This window comes from Lepidochelys olivacea, assembly GCF_965140295.1.
Source record: "Lepidochelys olivacea isolate rLepOli2 genome assembly, chromosome: 10".
NCBI classification, from domain to species: Eukaryota; Metazoa; Chordata; order Testudines; family Cheloniidae; genus Lepidochelys; species Lepidochelys olivacea.
In genome coordinates, this window is record NC_140420.1 from 80,998,688 (window position 1) to 81,018,534 (window position 19,847).

At 37.8% G+C, this 19,847-nt stretch overlaps 1 protein-coding gene across 2 annotated transcripts in view; it reads left to right on the plus strand.

Annotated features, from left to right (window-relative positions):
• MAP2K5 (mitogen-activated protein kinase kinase 5) overlaps positions 1 to 19,847 on the plus strand; it is a 212,626-nt gene that overhangs the window by 44,510 nt on the left and 148,269 nt on the right. For both annotated transcript variants that reach the window (XM_084641235.1, XM_084641236.1), the window contains exons 7-8: positions 3,484 to 3,532; positions 8,898 to 8,962. In XM_084641235.1, coding sequence (XP_084497361.1) covers positions 3,484 to 3,532; positions 8,898 to 8,962 — 114 coding nt within the window. The remainder of the gene's footprint in view (positions 1 to 3,483; positions 3,533 to 8,897; positions 8,963 to 19,847) is intronic.

The following is a 19,847-nucleotide window of genomic DNA, read 5'->3' on the forward strand; positions in this document are numbered from 1 at the left end:
CAATTGTGAAGATGCGATCCACGTCCTTTAGAAGAAAATATTTACTGTTTTCACTAGCCTACATTGTACACTAAGCTAAGTAAATACTCTTCCTCTCCTTAGCATTCAGTAGTTTTCAGTATGCCATGTACTCTGAGATGGTTCTCAAAGTGCACTGAAAACGAGTCTTCTAGAAGATTGCGTCATCTTGTCTTGGTTAATTGCCATTCCGTTTCCAAAACCTTTTGCACTAGGAGTTGTGTTTTTGAAGTAATTGAAAGTCTCTCTTTGTTTCATGTTCACAAATTGTTAGTCCTGAGAGATGACAAGATCAACTTGTGTTTCCTTGGAAAACTTAATCTTTCTTTAAAGTAGTCCTGGAACAAAAGGCCTATTGAAGAACAAAGCCACCAAATATGAAGTCTCTGTTTTCACTGTTCCTGTTAGTAGTGATCTATGATCAGACAAATGCACCTTTCAAGATTATATTATTGTGTTTGGTTGTTTTTTTTTTTTAAAGTTCACTAATCAGTCTGAGAGGATATTTCTAGTGGTACTGTTGTCTAGGCTGTATGTTGTGTGGGAGGATGAGGAGATCAGGTTGTCAGGAAAACAGGGGGACGCCTTGATATTTTGGGAGAGGAAATTACCTTGGAATCAATTATAGCAATGCATATTTCATTTTTGCAAAATAGTCTTCAGTTACCAAAAACACAAATACAACTGCAGCAGTTAGTTGTGAATATCCCACTAGAAGTGTAATGTCTGTGACTATAACTAATCCAAGATGGCTGGTACATGAGACAATTGTGTTGAAAAAGGGAGAGGCTATAAAAACAAATTGAAGTGGAAATAAAATTTCTTCTTTCTACACACACAGACAGGGGTGCTGGAACAATTTTTATAGTGGGGGTGCGGAGAGCCATTTAACCAAACTGTAAACCCTGTATATAATGGAAACCACTTCAAGCCAGGGTGTGTGGTAGCATCCCCAACACCCCTAATTCCAGCACCTATGCATGTAGAGGATGGGTTAATTAGATTCTGGCAAACACTTTCCAATTAGGCTGTGTAAGACACGTATATTAAACTGGGTTCTGAGCACCTGCTGTTCTCTTAAAATCTGTGGGTGTTGGAGGTTCTCAGAAAATCCATCTAGTTTTGTTTAGGTGCTAAGTATGGATTTAGGGACCTTACTTTAAACACCTAAGGATGAAAATCTTGACCATATACTTGAATTTTTACCACAGACAAAGCACCACTTTTATACTTACTTTCAAGTATTAAAAAATAATTGTAATCCAGTCAGAAGTTTGATCTCTTTAGCCCTCCATGGTAGTCCATATTTTACTTAGTTTTTGACAGACCAATCATTGCATATATATAATCTGAACTTCTTGTATATTCTAATAAAATGAGCGTGCTCTCTGGAAAGGCATCATGCTATGCATCATGCTGGTACTTCTTCATTGCTATTTCATTTATTTCATGTAGTCAAGTTTCCAAAAGCTAAGAGCTTCAATTAAGAATTTAAGTTTACGGCTCAGAGTGAAATGGTACCAATATTGTTCTTAATTTTTTTATTTGTATTTTCTAAAACTTGCCCTGACATCTCCAAGTTTCTGTGACTGCACAAAATATATATTTTAGAACCTTCATGTGCAGGTTCCACTATATCATCTGTGGTGTTTTAAAATATTTTGACTTATATTTTATGGTGAAATACAACAAAGATTTCTCCAACGAATTTATCATAACCACTTTCAGGGCACTTCCCATGCTAGATTGGTGATGAAATCAAGAGGAAGGATAAAAATGAATTGTGACTTCCTCAGGCTTTCTGGAGTTTTGGTAGTACTTTATTTATATTACAGTGGTGCCAAGAGACTCCAACCAACGTTGGGGCCCCATTGTTCATACACATAAGAAGACAGTCCCTGTCCTGAAGAGCTTACAGTCTCAATAAATAAAACAGACACAGGAAGGATGTTTTCCCCATTTTGCAAATGAGGAAGTGAGACACCGAGAAATTTAGTGATTTGCCCAAAAGAAGTTCGTGTCAGAGCCAGGAATTGAAACCTAATCTCCTGAGTCCCAGTCTAACCTTAAGTCTTGCCCTAACCCGAAGACTATCCTTCCTCTTAAGTGTTTTGCTTTTAATTTATACATTTTTTCCCCTAGTCAAATGATTAAATTTTGCCCTCCATGCAACCCTGTTGTCTTCAGTGGGTATACAGTGGCTTTTTTCATTAGAAGACATTTGGGTTTGGACCATATTTTTCTTGTAAATTTATCTGAACCTCCCTAAATTCTGGGGCTGCACAAGTTCAGAGATGTCTAGTTGTGGTGCTTGATCTATTATAACGAAGGGGCTGGCTGTGAAATACAGATCCAGTTTTGGAATCCCAACACCTTAAAAAATGAAGATGTACCTTTCAAGTCTGAGGGCTAGTCTACACTGGCAATGCTAAAGCCACCTCCACGAGGGGCGTAGAGGTGCACTGTCTACACTGGCACTTTACAGCGCTGAAACTTGCTCCACTCAGGTGGATGTTTTTTCACACCCTGGAGCCAGAAGGTTGCAGTGCTGTAAATTGCCAGTGTAGACAAGCCCTGAGTCTGTTTCTGCTCAGAACAAGTCATCTTATCTGCTGTACTCTGTTGAAGATGGACTTTAAAATGAGCAGGATTTATAAAAATACAGCAGTCTACAGTAAACATTATGGGCTGAATTCATCAATGGTTTAAGCTGTTTCAGCTCCTTTGACATCAGTGCAGTTGTGCCAGCTTATGCCAGTGGTCAGTTTGGCCCAGTGATCTCTGCTGAGGAGGTCAGTTCCTCATACATAAAATATATTGCATCTGAAGAAGTGGTGTTTTACCCATGAAAGCTTATGCCCAAATAAATCTGTTAGTCTTTAAGGTGCCACCAGACTCCTTGTTGTTTTTATAAAGTATATTAACCATCTCATTGTAACACATTGTGGTTGAGTAACACAGGCCTACATTTATAAATTACTGAATCTGCCTTTATAGCTTAATGTATTGGTAAACAGAGATATAATTCATACTGTGTACATTTTAAGGTATCAAGAGATGAGACCTTACTGGGTTTTGAACTGAGCCATGCAGCCAAGGAAAACTGAAGTAAAACCTTGTGTTTTTTGGTACTTTTTTATAAAACATTTGCTGGCGAGGGTAGCTTTGTTTTATTGACAAATGTTAGGCTGTATTTTGAAGAGTAGGATGGTCAAATGTCTGTCGTTATCTAAACTGCTTTGTAAAAGTGAAATAAATCTTGATAATCTTGAATTTTCATTCTTTCTGGACTTTTGGCTTATGCTGTTTGAGAAATATCAGGCTCGGTCTGTGTTGCATAAAGTAAAACATATTCAGCATGCCTAACCATAAGCAAAGGTGCTGTTTTGTTGGGGGATACGGTTTCAACTCAATTTCATAGACTGAAACTGTAGTCATGGAAAACAATTGTTTTGTATTTTTCAGCTTAAAGAAGTCTTCTGCAGAACTGAAGAAAATATTAGCTAATGGCCAGGTAGGTGCATTAAAATTCAGACTTGGGTACATGTATGACTTGTTACTGCCTATCTACCACAGTGATTGGCATACTACGTATAAGTGGAGAGATGCTTACTGCTCATTTAGTTGTAATGTTCCCTTTTTAAAACTGAGGTGGAGAGACCATGAAAACCTTCATGATATGGATGAGTTATGTGTCTTGATTTACTTTGATTGCCATAGCAATTTGCTTCCCATTTCTCAAAAGGTGAGAATCAGATTTAGCTCCGAATGAATTTAAGCACCTCACACACACATTGCACTGCAGCCACAATTTAGGGGAAGAAAGTTAATCAGCTTTGAGTAACTGAATCAGCTGCTCAGTTGCTAGAATGACCTTTGTATTTTCAGGGCAGTAGGCACATAAATATTTAGCAGGCTTTTGCAAGTGGCAAGAGAGAAAATTCCTTCTTATATTGTTTGGAGCTGCATCATATGCTGCATTATCAGAGTAAAGTTGTGGAAGACTTCCTTATCACCTACTCTTTTCTGCTCCAGGCATTCAGATCCTGATATCCAGACCTAAATAGTTTACACTTTCAATTGATGGACCAATGGACCCTTTAGGGCAGTCATTTCTCACCAGTTTTGATTCAAATAGATAGATCCAAAGTTGTATAATGACTTTAAATATACACTGCTAAATTAAGCTACCTAAAAGAATACCGAATTCTTCAGTAGCAACATAAATAAGTTTTAATGTTTGTCATAGTGAACCCCCTTTGATAGCCTTGGAGGCAGGCACTTGTCCATTGCCATCAAGCTTGCCTATTAGGCTGTATTGACTGAGACATCTGTGTCACCGCAAATAAAAGACTCTTATTGATTTTCTTAACTGTTGTTCACTTCCCCTCCATGTTTCGAAGGCTGAAATCTTAATTATCTCAGATCCGTATTCAGTGCCTTCACACAGTGACCTCTCCAAGTCTCATTGGCATTTCATGAATCAAGTAGTTGTAGTTGAACGTGTCAAGAAGATAAAGGCTGGTCTTCATGCTTGTCCTTCAGTATCACCTGTAACACGGTGATCTAATAAATGAGAGTGCCTCTTTAAAAGGTGATTCTAACAGCATCAGCACTGCAGCCTTGCTTATTTGGCACTGAATCCTTTGAATACAGCTTGGAATATATTTTTAAGCTTGTCAGCATTCCTAATACAAAGCCATATATGAACAAATTGATTCTTGCCAGGAAGGTCTGTTTATAATTTTAAAATATTTATAAAATAGCCAAACAGATAACTTTAAATTATATGAGTACCAAAAACATGCTTTTGAGCTTTTTAGTGAAATTTGGCAAATACTAATCCATAATATAAGAGAGAGCCATTTGGGAATAATTTTTAGAAAATGGAATAAGTGAACATGAATAAGATCACATAATCATGAATGGGTGAATAACCTGAATCTGACATTTTGACTTGTTGAAAGAAATAGAAATAAAGGCATTTTGCACAGCTGGATTTTAAAAAGTTAAAGGTTACCTATTTTAAAAATTCTCCTATGTAAGGAAATAAAATAGCTAAAATCTATTAGTGATAGTAAAGATTTGACTTATGCCCATCAAAGAAAATAAATTCAGAATTAGTGTTTTAATGCTACCCTTAATTCGCCATGCTGTGATAAGGGACTAGACTGTAAATCTCCAAAGAGGAAATGCTCTCTATTATATTGCATACCTTTTGTTATTCAGTAATTAGGCACAACTATATAAACTGGGACAGATTTTTGTTTTAACTTTGACTTTCCTTTCATTTTGGAGTTTGTCACACTTAGCATTAGTTTAACATAGTTTTTTGTGTGGTTTATGTTTTCAAGCATTAATGATGATATTCCTTTCCACTAGCCTCCACTTAGGTTTAATAAGAAATTCATATTAATCATTAAAAGAAGGGGACATGATTCTTCAAGATAATCAAATATTGGCAGGTTAGAAATAGCTTTCTGCCTAGGTTCATTGATATAGGTTATGTGATATAAATATTTATTTCTTTTCTGTCACTCAGAGTAAATGCCACCAATTGATTCAGCATTGATATAGTGTCAACAGTTCATAAGAAACATTTGACTGGCTTGTGTTTTCCGATTAGTCTCCGCTCTATAAAGTGGGATTTACTAAATCTCTTCAATTGTCTGCTCACAGAGTGTGACTGCTTTCTGAAACCATTACTACTTCGATTTGTAAAGCAAAGGTACAGCTATAGGACTTTGCTTCTGTCAGAGCTTTACATATAAAATAAGGATTAATTGAGCATTTTGCTTTTAATGATTTACAAGAGAATAGACACTGAGTCTTTCAGAGACAGCAGGTATAAACAAAGAGTGTTTTGTTTGCTGACCCATAATTGAAATCTGTTTTCACTTTTTCATTAATTCTGTTAATATCGGCATCCAATCAAGTTTGGCTTTGAAAGTTTAATATTCCAGGCCTTGCTGTGGAGTCATTGTTTTTATGTTATCATTTTGTGATTGAGGATTCAGTTTTCCCAGTAAAATACATAACTCACTAGGTATTTTTTGACATCTTTATTTGTTTCAATAAATCAAGCTTTATGTCTGTAAGGTTTTCTGGTGTATATTTGCTCCACCCCAATATCTATTTCACCATCAGTTCTGCGCTGATCCTTTGTGCGTAACTGTCAAGGAATGGTACCAGAGTGACAGTGAAAGGCATGCAGAGTGAAAGTGGTGTAACATCACAGCAAAGATATGGCTAAGATTATTCACTTTTTACCAGTTAGCCAAATGCAGAAGAAAAGGGAAAACATTGGTATAAAATAACCCTTTGCTGTTTCTTACAAAATACGCTTGCATAATTACACGGGGGAAAAAAACCTCCCAGAAGAGCTAATATATAGTTAGTTATGGCTATCTAGGTTTTCTGTGTTTCTCACAGATCTGTTGTTTACAATAGAGTCTAAAGATGTATCTAGTATCTCACCCTGTGCCTAGTATCTCACCCTGTGTGAGGTGCCGATGCAATATTTTAAGAGGGGAGAATTCCTTGCAATTTTTTCCTCTTGGGTTGCATTTTTTGGTGAAATATAATTATCAGAGTTTTCAGCCTTAGTTTTAATACTTAATTGGCCTTTGGGTACTAATCTTTATATATCTTGAAGATTTGTGGTGCAGACTTAACTGCAAATAGACAATTTATGTGGACGTAACTTCTGCTTCAATGTACTTCCAGTTATCTCAGATCTCACAAGCGTCAACCTTGGAAATATATAGGAGAATAAATATTTCCTTTGATAAGCGAGTTGGTTGAAGAGCAGAACAAAATATTTAAAGCTTCACTGTTAGTGATTCAAAAACAGATTATTTTTAATCAATTAAAAACTCAATTTTTTGCTGTTGAAACTTGCTGAAAGTTGACATTTTAGAGGTTTTTATTGCATGTAGCACTTAAGGCCCAACTCTGCTCCTATCTTCAATGGTGTAGAATAAGGCTTTTGGAGTGGGATTTTCAAAAGCGCTGAAGCGACAAGTAACTGAGGTCCACTCACCACTGTGTGCCCCCTTGTGGCCAGGCATGGCATAACAGCTCTCACCAGGCTAGTGCCCCCTACTGATGGTCACTCTGGCACTGTGGTGATTTCTCTGTCAATGACTCAGCCTTCTGGCTAGGTCACAGTCTTTAGTCCACCCTTTATGGGGTCACAGTTGTCCAAATTAAAAATTCCCCCAAAAATGTCTTACCTCAAAAACAGAACCTTCTACCCTCCCGGGGGCTATTCCTCAGCCTCCCTCCTGTTTGATCAGGGTCTCTGCCAGGCCTCCCAGCCTGGAGACCTTCTCCCCTCCTGCAGGAGCCTTCTTGCTCCCTGCAGTCACTACAGATATAGTGGCAGTTTCCTGGGCTTCTCCCCTTTCACTGCCCCTTCCTGCTCTGAACTTCCAACCTTTATAGGAACCTCCCTCCAGCTCTTTCCCCAGCTGAGCTTTATCCCTACTTAAACCTGGCTTCTTTTACACAGGAATCACCTGATTCTTCTCAGGTGCAGCCCATTCTTTAATCAAGGTTGACTTAGCCTCAGGCACTCCAGCCCACATAGAGCAAAACACCCTGTTATACAATGTAAGAGCACAAGTCCCATTTGATTTTTGGTGGGATTTGTGCTTCTGAGTTACTCAGGTGTTTTTGAAAATCTCACCATTGGTTAATAAAATTAGCAGGAAGTTTTTTAGTAGCTGGAACAACTTGCACAAAATTAATAATTTGGTGTCAAACAGAATATAAATAATCCAAGAAATGAGTCTTTTTTTAAGATTTTGTAGTAGATTGCTAACAATATAATTTAAAATCTGAAACTATCCAATCTTGATTACTTTCTATTACTGTTCATCAATTTAGCATCCCTATCTTAGTTTAGGAGACATTACTGTGGACCAAAATTTATCATAATTGAAAGAGTTGTTTTAAAATAGACATACACTATTGTCAAAAATGGCTTTGGTGCTTTTGAATACTAAATTGCCTTATTTAGGATGTCCAGTGTAATATTCACTTTTGTATAGGAGAAGTGGGGTTCCTGGTTTTCAATCTGATCCAGTAAGTCAACAAACAAAACTGAACTAAGCTTTTATACAATATAAAAGAACCAAAATTCCCATGTTCACAACGCACGAAATTTCCTGGTGTCGGGAGAGCAGACCCTAAAGCTCCATGTGGCTTCGGGGGTCTTCACAGGCTCTGACTTCCCACCACCCTGTCTGGAAACTTGTCTCTGGGAGCACTAAGCATCCAAGGTAGCAATTTATTGTATAACTCAAGGAAAACTGTGTGTGCTCAGCACCAATTAAAACCAAATTTTTATTTGTTGCAGGATTGTGGCCTTAATTAAGCATTTGTATATAAACTGTAGCAATTCTATCGATACAGACATATCATCCAATTAGTATCAATTATGCTGATTCTACACTGAACTGTAAATGGACCCAAGTAAACTTTTCTGGCCATATTTAAGATGACAATGTTGGCTGGTTTGCTTCCTCCCCCTCACAACTTTGGCTTTGGTTATGTGCAGTGCTGGAGACCCCTTTCCTATCAGTATCTGTGACCTGACCCTCTTGAGCTATGTTATATCATTCCATTTTGACACCTTTTATCAAACTTTAATGAAATGACCCAGGCAAACAAATTGTCATTAAACTTTCCATCACTTTGTCCCTTGGTATCGTCTTTTATAAATTGGACAGCAAATGTTGTATTGATCTTCTCGTTCTTGCAGCTGAACTTGAAATGACCCAGACTGCTTGTTGTTTATGGCCTAGAGTTGCTTTTCCTTGACATTTCCATCCACAGCATGACATCTTTCTTGTTTTTCTTTCTTTCTTGTGGAGATGAATGAACAAGACATACAATATCGAGATGTCCTCGGTCATGGCAATGGAGGCACAGTCTACAAGTGAGTGTTGCATTTCGCTTAAATTTCTTGAAAAGAAAATTTAGCAAATCTTTCTCCCTCAGGTGTGCAGTATGATGGTGGATGGCCTTTGCTGACATATGATAAAAGACCTTAAAATACAATATATGTAATTTAGGCTTTTCTAGGCATTCTCTTTTTCACATTTGCCTTCCAGATCTTTCGAAATACTGGTTTCTAGGTGCTATGAGGACTGGTGTGTTTTTATTATCTTCTTCATATTTAGAGTTGAATCACTCCTGGGTGACAAGTTAATGGTCCACAAGTGCAAGTTTAACTGGCCTGAAGCATAATGCATTTTTCCTTCCCTCTTTTTAATACTGTTGTTCTTGCTTGCTTACCATACCCGTTGCTAGTTCATTGCTTGCAGTGACACCAATTGGATGCAAAGCTGTTATGATACCATTGCTCTGCTTTTCTGCAGCACTACAAAATTAGTAACCCTCCCCCATTTCTGTTGTATCCACTTCCCTCTCCTGTAAGAAGCTCCATACACAGACTGATGAATATGTTAAGTTATAAACTCCCCCAAATTTTGGTAGTGATGCTTATACCCTGAAGCCAGTTTTAATTTTAATATTGTAAAGATTATAATAGCAAAGAAATAGTTTTCTCAACGGGAAAGTCTTTCTCATACGTAGTGCAAAGTTTAAACTACATAATGTAATATCTGGTACTTAATAGTCTGCAGTGGTGTATGAAAAATATTCCGCTAGGAATTAAAAAATCCATACTTTGTAAGAAAGCCCTGAGGGAGTAATAAAGGTTTCCTCCAGAGAGCTATTTACCATATACAGAAACATGGCATCCCATTTTGATCTTGTTTATGCCTTACACATTTTAACTTTGATATTAACGTTTTTAAAAAAAGTTTTTAAAACCACAACACATTTATTTTATTTTTTAATTGGCCGCCAACTTTGCTAAGCTCCTGCTTTCTGTCTCCTAACATGAATTTTAATAAAAATGCGTTTTGGAGTCATTATCAGAGAAAATCCAGATTTGTTATGAATCTTAACAGATTTCCAAAATCAAGTCAACCTAGTGCATGGAAGGTGGTACAAAGACCTTCTATCATGTTCTCTTATTTGTCTTCTGGATATTACTTATTCTCTAGACCCGTAGATTTCAAACATATGTTTTGTAGTAGTGATATGCTTTTTCTCTTTATATTGGGGAGAGATCGTGGATTGATGCACTTTACAGATCAATCTATGGCTGCTGCTTCTTTGGAGAGAGTTGCTTTTCTTCTTTCTCAACTGGAGGATGAGAGCACAAACCGTTCTGGAGCGAGGATTGTTCTTAGAGAGAGAATGGATGAAGGGTGTGTGGGGAGATTGGAACTTCAAGGTCAGGACCAGACATAGTGAAGGAGAACTCATGTTTTGTTGCTTGTGGAGGGCATGGAGGACCATTTTAAAAAGGAAAATCTTAGTATCCAAGTTCCACTCATTAAAACCACATTTCTCATTGTTTCCCAATATTAGATCACCTTCTTGGAGGAAGTGGATCTAATAAGGCGTAAGCAAGGGGATATTGTCAGCAGGCACTATTCTTAGCCTTGTGCAGGATAAAAGATTTACCATTGTCGTCATTCTCTAAGATCTGATTGGAGCCTCAGCATGATTGTCTAGTACAAATTGGCAGGATTGTTGCACAGTACATAATTGCAAAAGGACACTTTGGCACATGGCCTTGTTAACCAAGTATCAGAGTAACAGCCGTGTTAGTCTGTATTCGCAAAAAGTATGTAGGCCTGCTGATCTCACCATATTTGCTTAACACTGTTTCAGAAATACAGATGTGTCTGTGTCTCTCTTGCTTCTGCATCCTTAACATAGAACATGGGGTGCGCTTGTCACACACAGACGCCTTGTATGTATGTTATACATATACCTTGGTTGTGCTGTGGCCTTCACACCCACGCTGTTTGTGCATCACCTGACAAAGTGTGTTATGGAGTTGATTAAAGAGACTGAAATCCTACTACTGCCCCTCTAAGAGAAGGCAGAAGATAGTGATGGAAGAAACATGGTTGGCATCAGTGGGGAAGGAGAGAGGCTAAATAAAGTGTGGAGAACGGAAAGCAGTGATGGAAAAGTAGAAAGAAGAGAGGGTGAAAGAGGTGGGGTGGGAGCGGGAACTGCTATGAGGTGTTAGCATAACTAAAGCTTGATCCGTAGCCCACTGAAGTTGATACTAATGGGCTTTGCATCAGGACCTAATGGTGTACTTAGCTGCTGCCCTGCTCCTAAGGGATGGCTGCATTTTAGGCACAATGTGTGTATGTAGTTTATAAAGTACTGTGACATCCCTGGGGGTGGAAGCTTTTATATACATGTCAGATATTTGTATAATATTGCCACATGTACAACACATGTTCCATAGAATCCATATAGGAAACTTGGATAAAACACTAGGCAGCGTCAGTTCTGCCTGGCATGCCTTTGATGTTCTCTATTCTTCTAGGTCACGAATGGACAGATAAAGCAAAAATGGCATGAAAGGGGAGGCGTGGCACTTCTGGCAGCTCCTCTGCATGATAGTTCTTGGGTGGGCTGTGATGATGCCAGTGTCTGTCTTGTAAGGGTTTTTGGATATCTTGATTTGATATAAACTGGCTTTCCAAGGAATGATGTTTTTTTGGTGGAAAAATTTGAAATCTCCTCTGAGCCTAGGAGAACATTCTTTTTTTGTTTTCCTTTTTTCATTGTCTTTTGTTTGTGTGTTTTAAAATATAAAAAATGCCCACTGTAGTAGCTAGTTGATTTTTTTCTCATAAGCCGGCAATGTTCCATCCTGCTCCAGAGAAAGTCTACCCATGCTGTCTTGAGATCAGACTTACCATTCCTAAGGTTTGGTTTTACCATACACCCAAATAATAACAGAGCATAAACCTCAGCCCAAATTTCCTCTCCAAGCCCAACTGTTGCTAAGATATCCATTTCTGTAGGATCTCCCTGTGTTTGCTCCTAGATGTCCCCACTTACTCTTTCATTCTGGGGGAGTTACTAGCGACTGCTGTTATAAGAAGTCAGCAGAGTGAACTTTGTGTCTTTATACAGTTTGTTGTAAAGCTGGCCTACGTTTTTCAAAACTAAAAATTTCGATAGAATTTCGAAGTCATGAAAATTGGTAGAAATGAATATTGATGTTTGGATATATATTTTGTGGTGTTTGATTATGGTCCTGTGATGTGTTCCATATAAAATCAGTAAAACTTTCTTGTATTAGAGCATTTGCCTTTCTGTAGTGGGAATTGGTTCTTCCTTGCCAAAGAAGCATACATGTTGTATGAGCCAATAAGAAATTGCAAAATGTAATATGTACAGGTGGCTGGATTGCACTCCAGTAATGGATAGCAACTCACATGTATTTGATTCCAGTAGATCAATGAGCATTTGTCAGATAAAATTAATTACAAATGTTTGACTCTCTCAGTCTACCAGCATTCCATACGATAGGTTTGTTTCAGAAGGTAGCATACATGGTATTGATTTGAATGTAAAGAATGAGCGGGTATGTGTAGGTATCTTTTCCTTGTTTAATTTTTGTCTTTCTATAACTTCATACTAAGTCGTATCCATTATGGCAATGATATATTATCAGCATTCAGCAAACAAGATAGCATGTCGCAGGTTGCTGAGCAGAAATTTTCAGCTTCTGTTTCCACGTGAATTAACTATTATTGAAGAAGTTTATTGAGATTGAAGTCTTGATCACTTTTCATGCTAACCTTGGCTTAAGGGAAGAGAGAGGAGGTGTTTTTGTTCTCTTTGGAAGACACTGTGTTTCATTAGAAAATATATATAGTTCATTTATTTAGGTTTTTTATAGCCTCCACTATTTTACTGCTTGGAGAAGGGGTAGCTTGGCTTTATTTTTATGATAGTATAATTATACTTCAGAAATGCACTTGGTTACTGTGTGTAGCAAAATTGTTCCAGTGTATTGGCTTGGCCAATATTGCTATACAAACAACTTTTCAGTCAATTGAGTCTGGCAAAAATCAATACTTTATAGCAATATTTCTAGTAAGAACTTGCTGAATCTGAATGTTTTTTCTTCTCTTTAAAGAAAAGGGATTTTATAATTGCTTGACTTCCTTTTAAAATTATTTTCTACTGCTTTTTGATGCACTATTTTCTTAATTAAGGAATGATAAGCAGCTACAGAGTTCAATCACTGCAAACACAATTAAGTGTTCTTGCTTTTTTTGAATGCATATAGTATGTAGCTCCGGTACTTTGTTGGGAGTACTCTCCTTACTTTGAATAAAGCTTGTTGAAAAGTTATTTGGAAGTTCAAAATAAATAATAATCCTTCCACCATTCTAGTCTGTTTTCATCATTAAGCCACTTGGATTTGCTCTTTGTATTCACTAATTTTAGGCCCAGTTCTGTGAGGTCTTTTGTACCCTCAGCTGCCATTGATTTCAGTGAGAGTTGAGGGTGCAGAATTGGGTCTGATATAGTTGTGGTGGTGGATTTATTAACTTTCCAGTTTTATAACAGTCTTTCTAATTTTTCCTCAGTTATTTTATAAAAGTTGATATGATGGAGAGTACAGGCTCTTGGCTGCTGCACAGCAGAAGAAAATATTTGTATACTACTGCATCTAGGGTATTTACTTAAATTGCTTTTTTGAAAAATAATTCACTGGAAAGTCCAAAAGGCATTTAAAGTGTGTGTCTTTCTGCTACGTTTTTTACCTCTATCATAGGTTCCAGAGCTCTGAGAGGCCATGTTTTTGTAAGACTGCTTCCTTACTTTAGTGAAATATTATGTTAACATTTTGATTCACAATGTTATGTGTAAACTCTGCTGCGGAGTCTGAGCAATAGCTGCACTAAATTATTGAGAACCAAAATACTGTATAAGTATGTATTTATAATGTAAATATTATATAGAAATGGTATTTGCCACTGGCAAATAATTGTTTTGTAATATTTTTCACCTGCATGGCACTTCTCAAGTTTCACAGTTCTCCTACTAGATGCTGAAACAAAATCATACAGCATATTTTTAATTTCATATTTTTTCATTTCAGCTTTTTAAATGCAGGTAAAGAAATGTCAAATGTTCAAATAAAATTAGAATTCCCTTAGGTTACAGTCAGTATAGTGTTTTAAAATGTTTGGAGTATTAAAAATATGTTTTGTGTATGGTGTATGAATCTACGAGTTTCTTCTAGATTGGTAAACCATAATAAATTGTACAGTAAAGTTATCTAAAATCTGTGAGTAAAATGTATTGGTCATCATATCACTCAAAATTTTGTTAAATCAGACAATTTCATTATTGTTTGCATAATTATGTGGAGGGTCTGGAGAGAGGTGGTTGATCCGCAGGCCAGAAAACTGGTGTGGCTGCAGAAAATGAATATAAATGTGGAGGTTTAATATTTATTTGTGGACAGTGTGTATTTTCAGTTTGCATCAGCAATTCACTTGAGCAATTTTGCTATTCACTTGAGTTGTGTGCTAACTTGAGTATATGTCCATTTGTATATTTTGTATCACAACCACCCTTGGGATAGGTCTTTGTCACATTACACACAACGCATGGCAAAACATCTGGAAGGTTGTCGTCTTGATCAAGTATTTCCCTTCTGAAAGCAGCATATACAAACTGTGCTATTTGAGTGTAATCCTCTGTAGGGTGAGAGGGGAAGCTCACTTCTAGGGTAAAGGAGACGGAGGTTATCCAACCTCCAGAAGCCAGAGTGGTGACAGAATTGTGGCATTACGCCCCATATTCTTCATAGTAATGTTATGATATGATTATGGTATAACTATGATGTATTTTATGCAAGAGAGGTCGTGTAAGGTATCATTGAAAAGGTTCTGATTTACTGAATTTGATTCTCCTATTTGTATGTATGTATCATTTTGGTATCTGAAGTTAGGAATATTGTCTATGCATCTACTACAAATGTGTTTACACCTAGGGAACACCCACTAGGCAGAATGCAATCAGTCTAGATGGCTGGCTGGGAAGGGCCATTAGGGAAAACAAGAGATCTTAGAAGATGTTAATCTCCCACCGGGGAGCCTTTCTGAGGATGCTACAAACAACCTCAGAGTCATGGCTGCTGTGTCCCTACAGGGGCATGTGATCAAGTCATCTGGTACTGGACTCCCATCTTGGAATACCAGTGTTTTTCCACTGACTAGGCATGGCAACCAAGAGGGGAGACAAAGGGTTCCCACCATATTCAAAAGCTATTTAAGGCAGGAAGTGACATCATCGTGGTTCTTCACTGACTTCCCGCCCAAGAACATTGCTGGAAACACCAGAGGAACAAAGACTGGACTAGGGGAGATGGGCTGAACCCAGGCTAGAGGGATTTCTAGCCTGTGAAAGAAATGCCTGGGGTTTTAAGCTGCAAGCAAGTGTAGCTTGCCCTCAAGAATTTCTGCAAACTGCCTAAAACAACAATTAGGGTGAGAATTTGCTACTCATATCCAATCTCTTTAGTATATTAAGCTTAGATTACGTTTTTGTTTATTTGGTAGGTAATCTGCTTTGATCTGTTTGCTAGCCCTTATAATCACTTAAAATCTATCTGTTGTAGTTAGTAAACTTACTTTTGTCTAAAACCAGTGTGTAGAAATCATAACTGGGGGCAGAAAGCTGTTGCATATCTTCCTCTACATTGAGGGAGGGGGCGAATTTCAGGAGCTTACGCTGTACAGTTCCCTGTGCAGCGCAAGATGGTATAATTTTGAGTTTGCACTCCAAAAGGGAGTGCATGCCTTAGGAACTGTGAGGTGCCTTAGCTGAGCCTTCCCATTCAGAGCTGATATCAGCATCTGTGTGTAGCTGCAGCTGGATGTGTCCCTACCTATGTGTGTGCTGGAGGGGGCTTGAGGGCCTGTCATCGCAGTATAGTGTAAAAGGAGTCCAGGCTGGCAAGTCAGCTGGGCTTAGTGGTACCCCAGTTCCAGGAGGAACCCGTCACAAGAATATTTGAGATGTTTGCTGTTTCTTTATGCAATTTGGGCTCTGCAGGGTTTTGCTGTTTTCTTGCTTATCTCAAAGTATTTCTTTGATCAAAGACAGTGATGAATGTATCGTTGTGAAGGGAGTCTAGAGTGCAGATGTGTTCTTCAGAACCAGTAACTTCTTCCAGTATCCTCTTCCAACTTAAATGATGGTGTTGGCCAGACTCTAAGTCTGAGTAGTGATTCCACCTCTCCCCATTGTTTGTCATGAGGTTTTTTCACCATCATTGTCCATTTCATTCTACTTCTATCTATTGCTGTTTGTCTGTCTGTCTGAATAAAGCCATTATAAATTGCCTTTCTGTAGCAATCTCCATCTGAGGATCTCAAAGCACTTTACAAATGTTCATGAATTAATCCTCACAGAATAACGCTGTGAGGAAGGGAAATATAGTCAGAAATTCACAGTATGGAAAATTTAGGCACAGAGTGATTAAATGGTTTGTTCAATGTCCTACAGCAAGCCTATGGCATTGGTAGGCCTAGAAACCAGATCCCTTAATCTTGTATTCTAGCCACTAAACATGCTTCCTTTCTATCCTTACCCATTCTGCTTTATTTTTACATTTCTTGTGGCTATTTTACACCCTATTTTTAGTAATGCTAAAAACCACTGTAACAATAACAGATGAAGTAAATTACAAATGCCCCACACAATGTTATTCTTCTTATCCTTACAGTTTAAACAAGACTGACCAGCGATTGCTGTTCCTTTGTTTGTTTGACCCTAGCATTGCTTGCCTGCCTCATAAAATCTGTTATGCACAAAAGTGCATAAAATGAAGATAAAGTGCCTCCTTCAAGTCTGACAAAAAACATTCCTTTGCAGAATGGTAGTTGCAGTGAAAGTAAATAAATGAACGGACAGCAATCACAGCCTAGTTGATGAAACTGTTCAATTAAAGCACAGGCATTTACATGGTGTAATTTCCCTAAATTGCCAATGAGCCCCTTTAGACACAACCAGTGTTCAAATTGATTTCAGCATTGATTTTGGCTGAAGCTGATAAATTTCTGCTTGTTAGTTAAAGTAATTTTGCAGAAGACTTTGTACTGTGGTATTGAAATGTTCATTTAGCTGATGGTTAAAAGAGGAGTTATTTACAGAGGGCTCTACTATTGTTCTGAGATGGGACAATTCCCCAATCGTCTTCTACTTTTAATTTTTTTAAGCTTCAGTATACCAATCAATAGGTTATTGAAACTGATTAAAAGTTATCCAACCAGCTGCCTCTGGCCCTTTAATTAGAAATGGGATGTTTCTTAAATTAAAGTTGTTTTGTTTACATTGTATACCCATCCTCTAGAAGATTAAGCGAATAGAAACTTAAGTTGCTTTTATTAGGCGTTGTGTAAACGCAATGTAAGTTTTCTCAGCAGCTTCCGTTGCCTTAAAGGGAGCAGCATTCTAGTGGTTAGAAGTAACAGTCTGCTTACTAGATCAGTTGTGGGACTTTCTTGAGCCAAGGCTATGAGTGATGCCAAAGTGATAGATAGGGGCTGTCCTTTAGTTGAGATTACTTTTTATAATTCTTTTGTTTATAAAACGTGTGCAATCTGATATGTGCACAGTAGAATGTCCACTTGATGTAAGTTGTGTTAGAACCATATATTGTGAGAATTTACTGACATCGTGTTTTAACCTGTGACCTTATTCTCACTTCGAATTTTCTGTAAAGAACAGTGAGTGGAACAGAAAAGTCAACAGTAATGTCATTAATAGCAGGATGCTGGCTTTCCATTTCTTTCCCCTGAAGTTCCTGAGGGGAGAGTGTTCAGTGGTTATTCTGGAATATTAAGATTAACCAGTGATATTTGAACTTGATATAAAACTATCTTCTGGCTACATTCCAGAAACATTTTGATATTATGGACCTTTAAACATTGGCACTCAGATTTTTTGCGGATACAGCTTTTGAGAAAGCAAGATACAAAAGCAAAGATTTCACAAGGGCCTAAAGCTGGCAAGTGGGGAGAATAGCCGGGATCATCTCAAATGTACTTACAAGAAGTTTTTTTTAAAAAAATCAATGTAAAACTAGTCTGAATTAAATTTTTAATCTAAATTTTGTGTGAAATTGAGCAGAGATTAAATGGAATCACCAATTCCAGCTGCTGTAGGGAATGCGAGAATAATTTTGTTTGTTTGCCTTATGGTTATCTTTTCTAGGTCTAGGAATTATTGTACAAAACTACTATGCTCCTTAAATAGTTCTCACTCTGTGATTAGGGCATGAACATGTATTTGACCAGAGGCCATGTCAAGGTGAGGACTTAAGGGATCAACCCCACAAAGGGAATTTATGGATCAGTCTCTTTGTCCATGCAGATCTCTTTGCAGGATCAAGATCCTTTTGTGGCTGTGGTGATAGGAATGGACAAGAGAGGTGAGGAAGGGAAAGCAATTTGTGTAAAGGATGACTTCCAGACTTTTGGTCTTTGGATGTGTGTGTGGGGAGGGGGAAAGGAGGATTAAGGAAAGTGGTAATAAATGGAAATGACAGCTGTACAGATGTTGCTTGGATAAATGAGGTGGGGATCCACTTAATCTCATATGCATGTACACTGGCCCTCACCCTCCTTCTCCATATGTGAACTCAAGTATTGTACATTCACTTGGTACTGTTTCTGGTGTTTGTTTTACTCTTTTGAAGAGTTTAGATTTTAGATACAAGCATTTTTTTGGTTCTGTAGTTTAACAACAAATCATTTTGCAATCACTATTCAAGCATTTGTAATAGGATTTTAGACAGAAGGAAGATTGGCATAGATTGCTTTTTGAACTAGCAGAGTCCCCATAAAAGCTTCTTTTTACAACTGCTGTTCACTTTGTATTTCCTGTTTTAACAGCCAGAGAGCCAGGCTAATGTGTTTGTCTATTACAGAAGGCAGCAACAACTGTCAAAGTGTTTATTTCGTAGAAACAATTTGAATCTATTTTTTAGATGGTCGTTTTAGAAGGTGACAACGCTATCGTTAAAACTCCTAAAGTCTGACCATTAGCATGAAACACAGTGGTAAATCCGCACACGCACAAAAGCAGTAAACCAAATCTGTGGGTGATTTGCCGCATGTAGTTTGCAGCTGGTGACCGACATGTCATTCTACAATGTGCAACACTTATTTTATTCATCTTACACAATACTGTGACAGAATTGTTTTGCTCTAGGTTATTTCTCATAGGATAAGAAAACATTCAATCTGTTTGACTCTCTTCACAGTTCTTGTGTATGAAGAACTGTTTGCTGATGATGCGTGCTACCAAATGAACTGCTGCTTAGTGTGTAAACATTTACATTCAGAATAAGAAACCAGATGCTCCTGTAGGCATGGGTCTTCCATTGGGTCTTAAATACCTGAGTTTTGAAGGTCTTCACCATTCCTGTCCTTCTGAAAGCCTGTGTTGTGATTCTTTGTCAAGGAGGTTCACACTGTTTTCTCTTTGGAGCCCATCAGCGCTGTTCCTTAGGTGGGCTGATACAGATCTGGGTAAGGCTGAACAGTGTGTATAGCCTTTGTTGAGTGGAAGAATGCCTTTCTCTTGAACAAGTATCCAGGGGACAAATGGTGAGGTGGAGGGAGGGCAGGAGAAAGACAGATGTGTGCACACATAGGAGATGACCTGGAAAGTTTACTTTTCAGATGTCCTGAACATCAGGATAAGAAAAAAATGTTTGCATTATATTCTATTTTACGAGCAAATGCATGTGACTACATTGGGAGAGACGTGCACATCTAAGGACAGAATCTGTCTCTTGTTGATTTGGAAAGGAGAACCTAGTGAATCAAAGATTTTTATATATCCTGTCTCTCTAGTCAAGCTTAAAATCTTGGAGGAACAATTTCCCGCACTCCCAAACT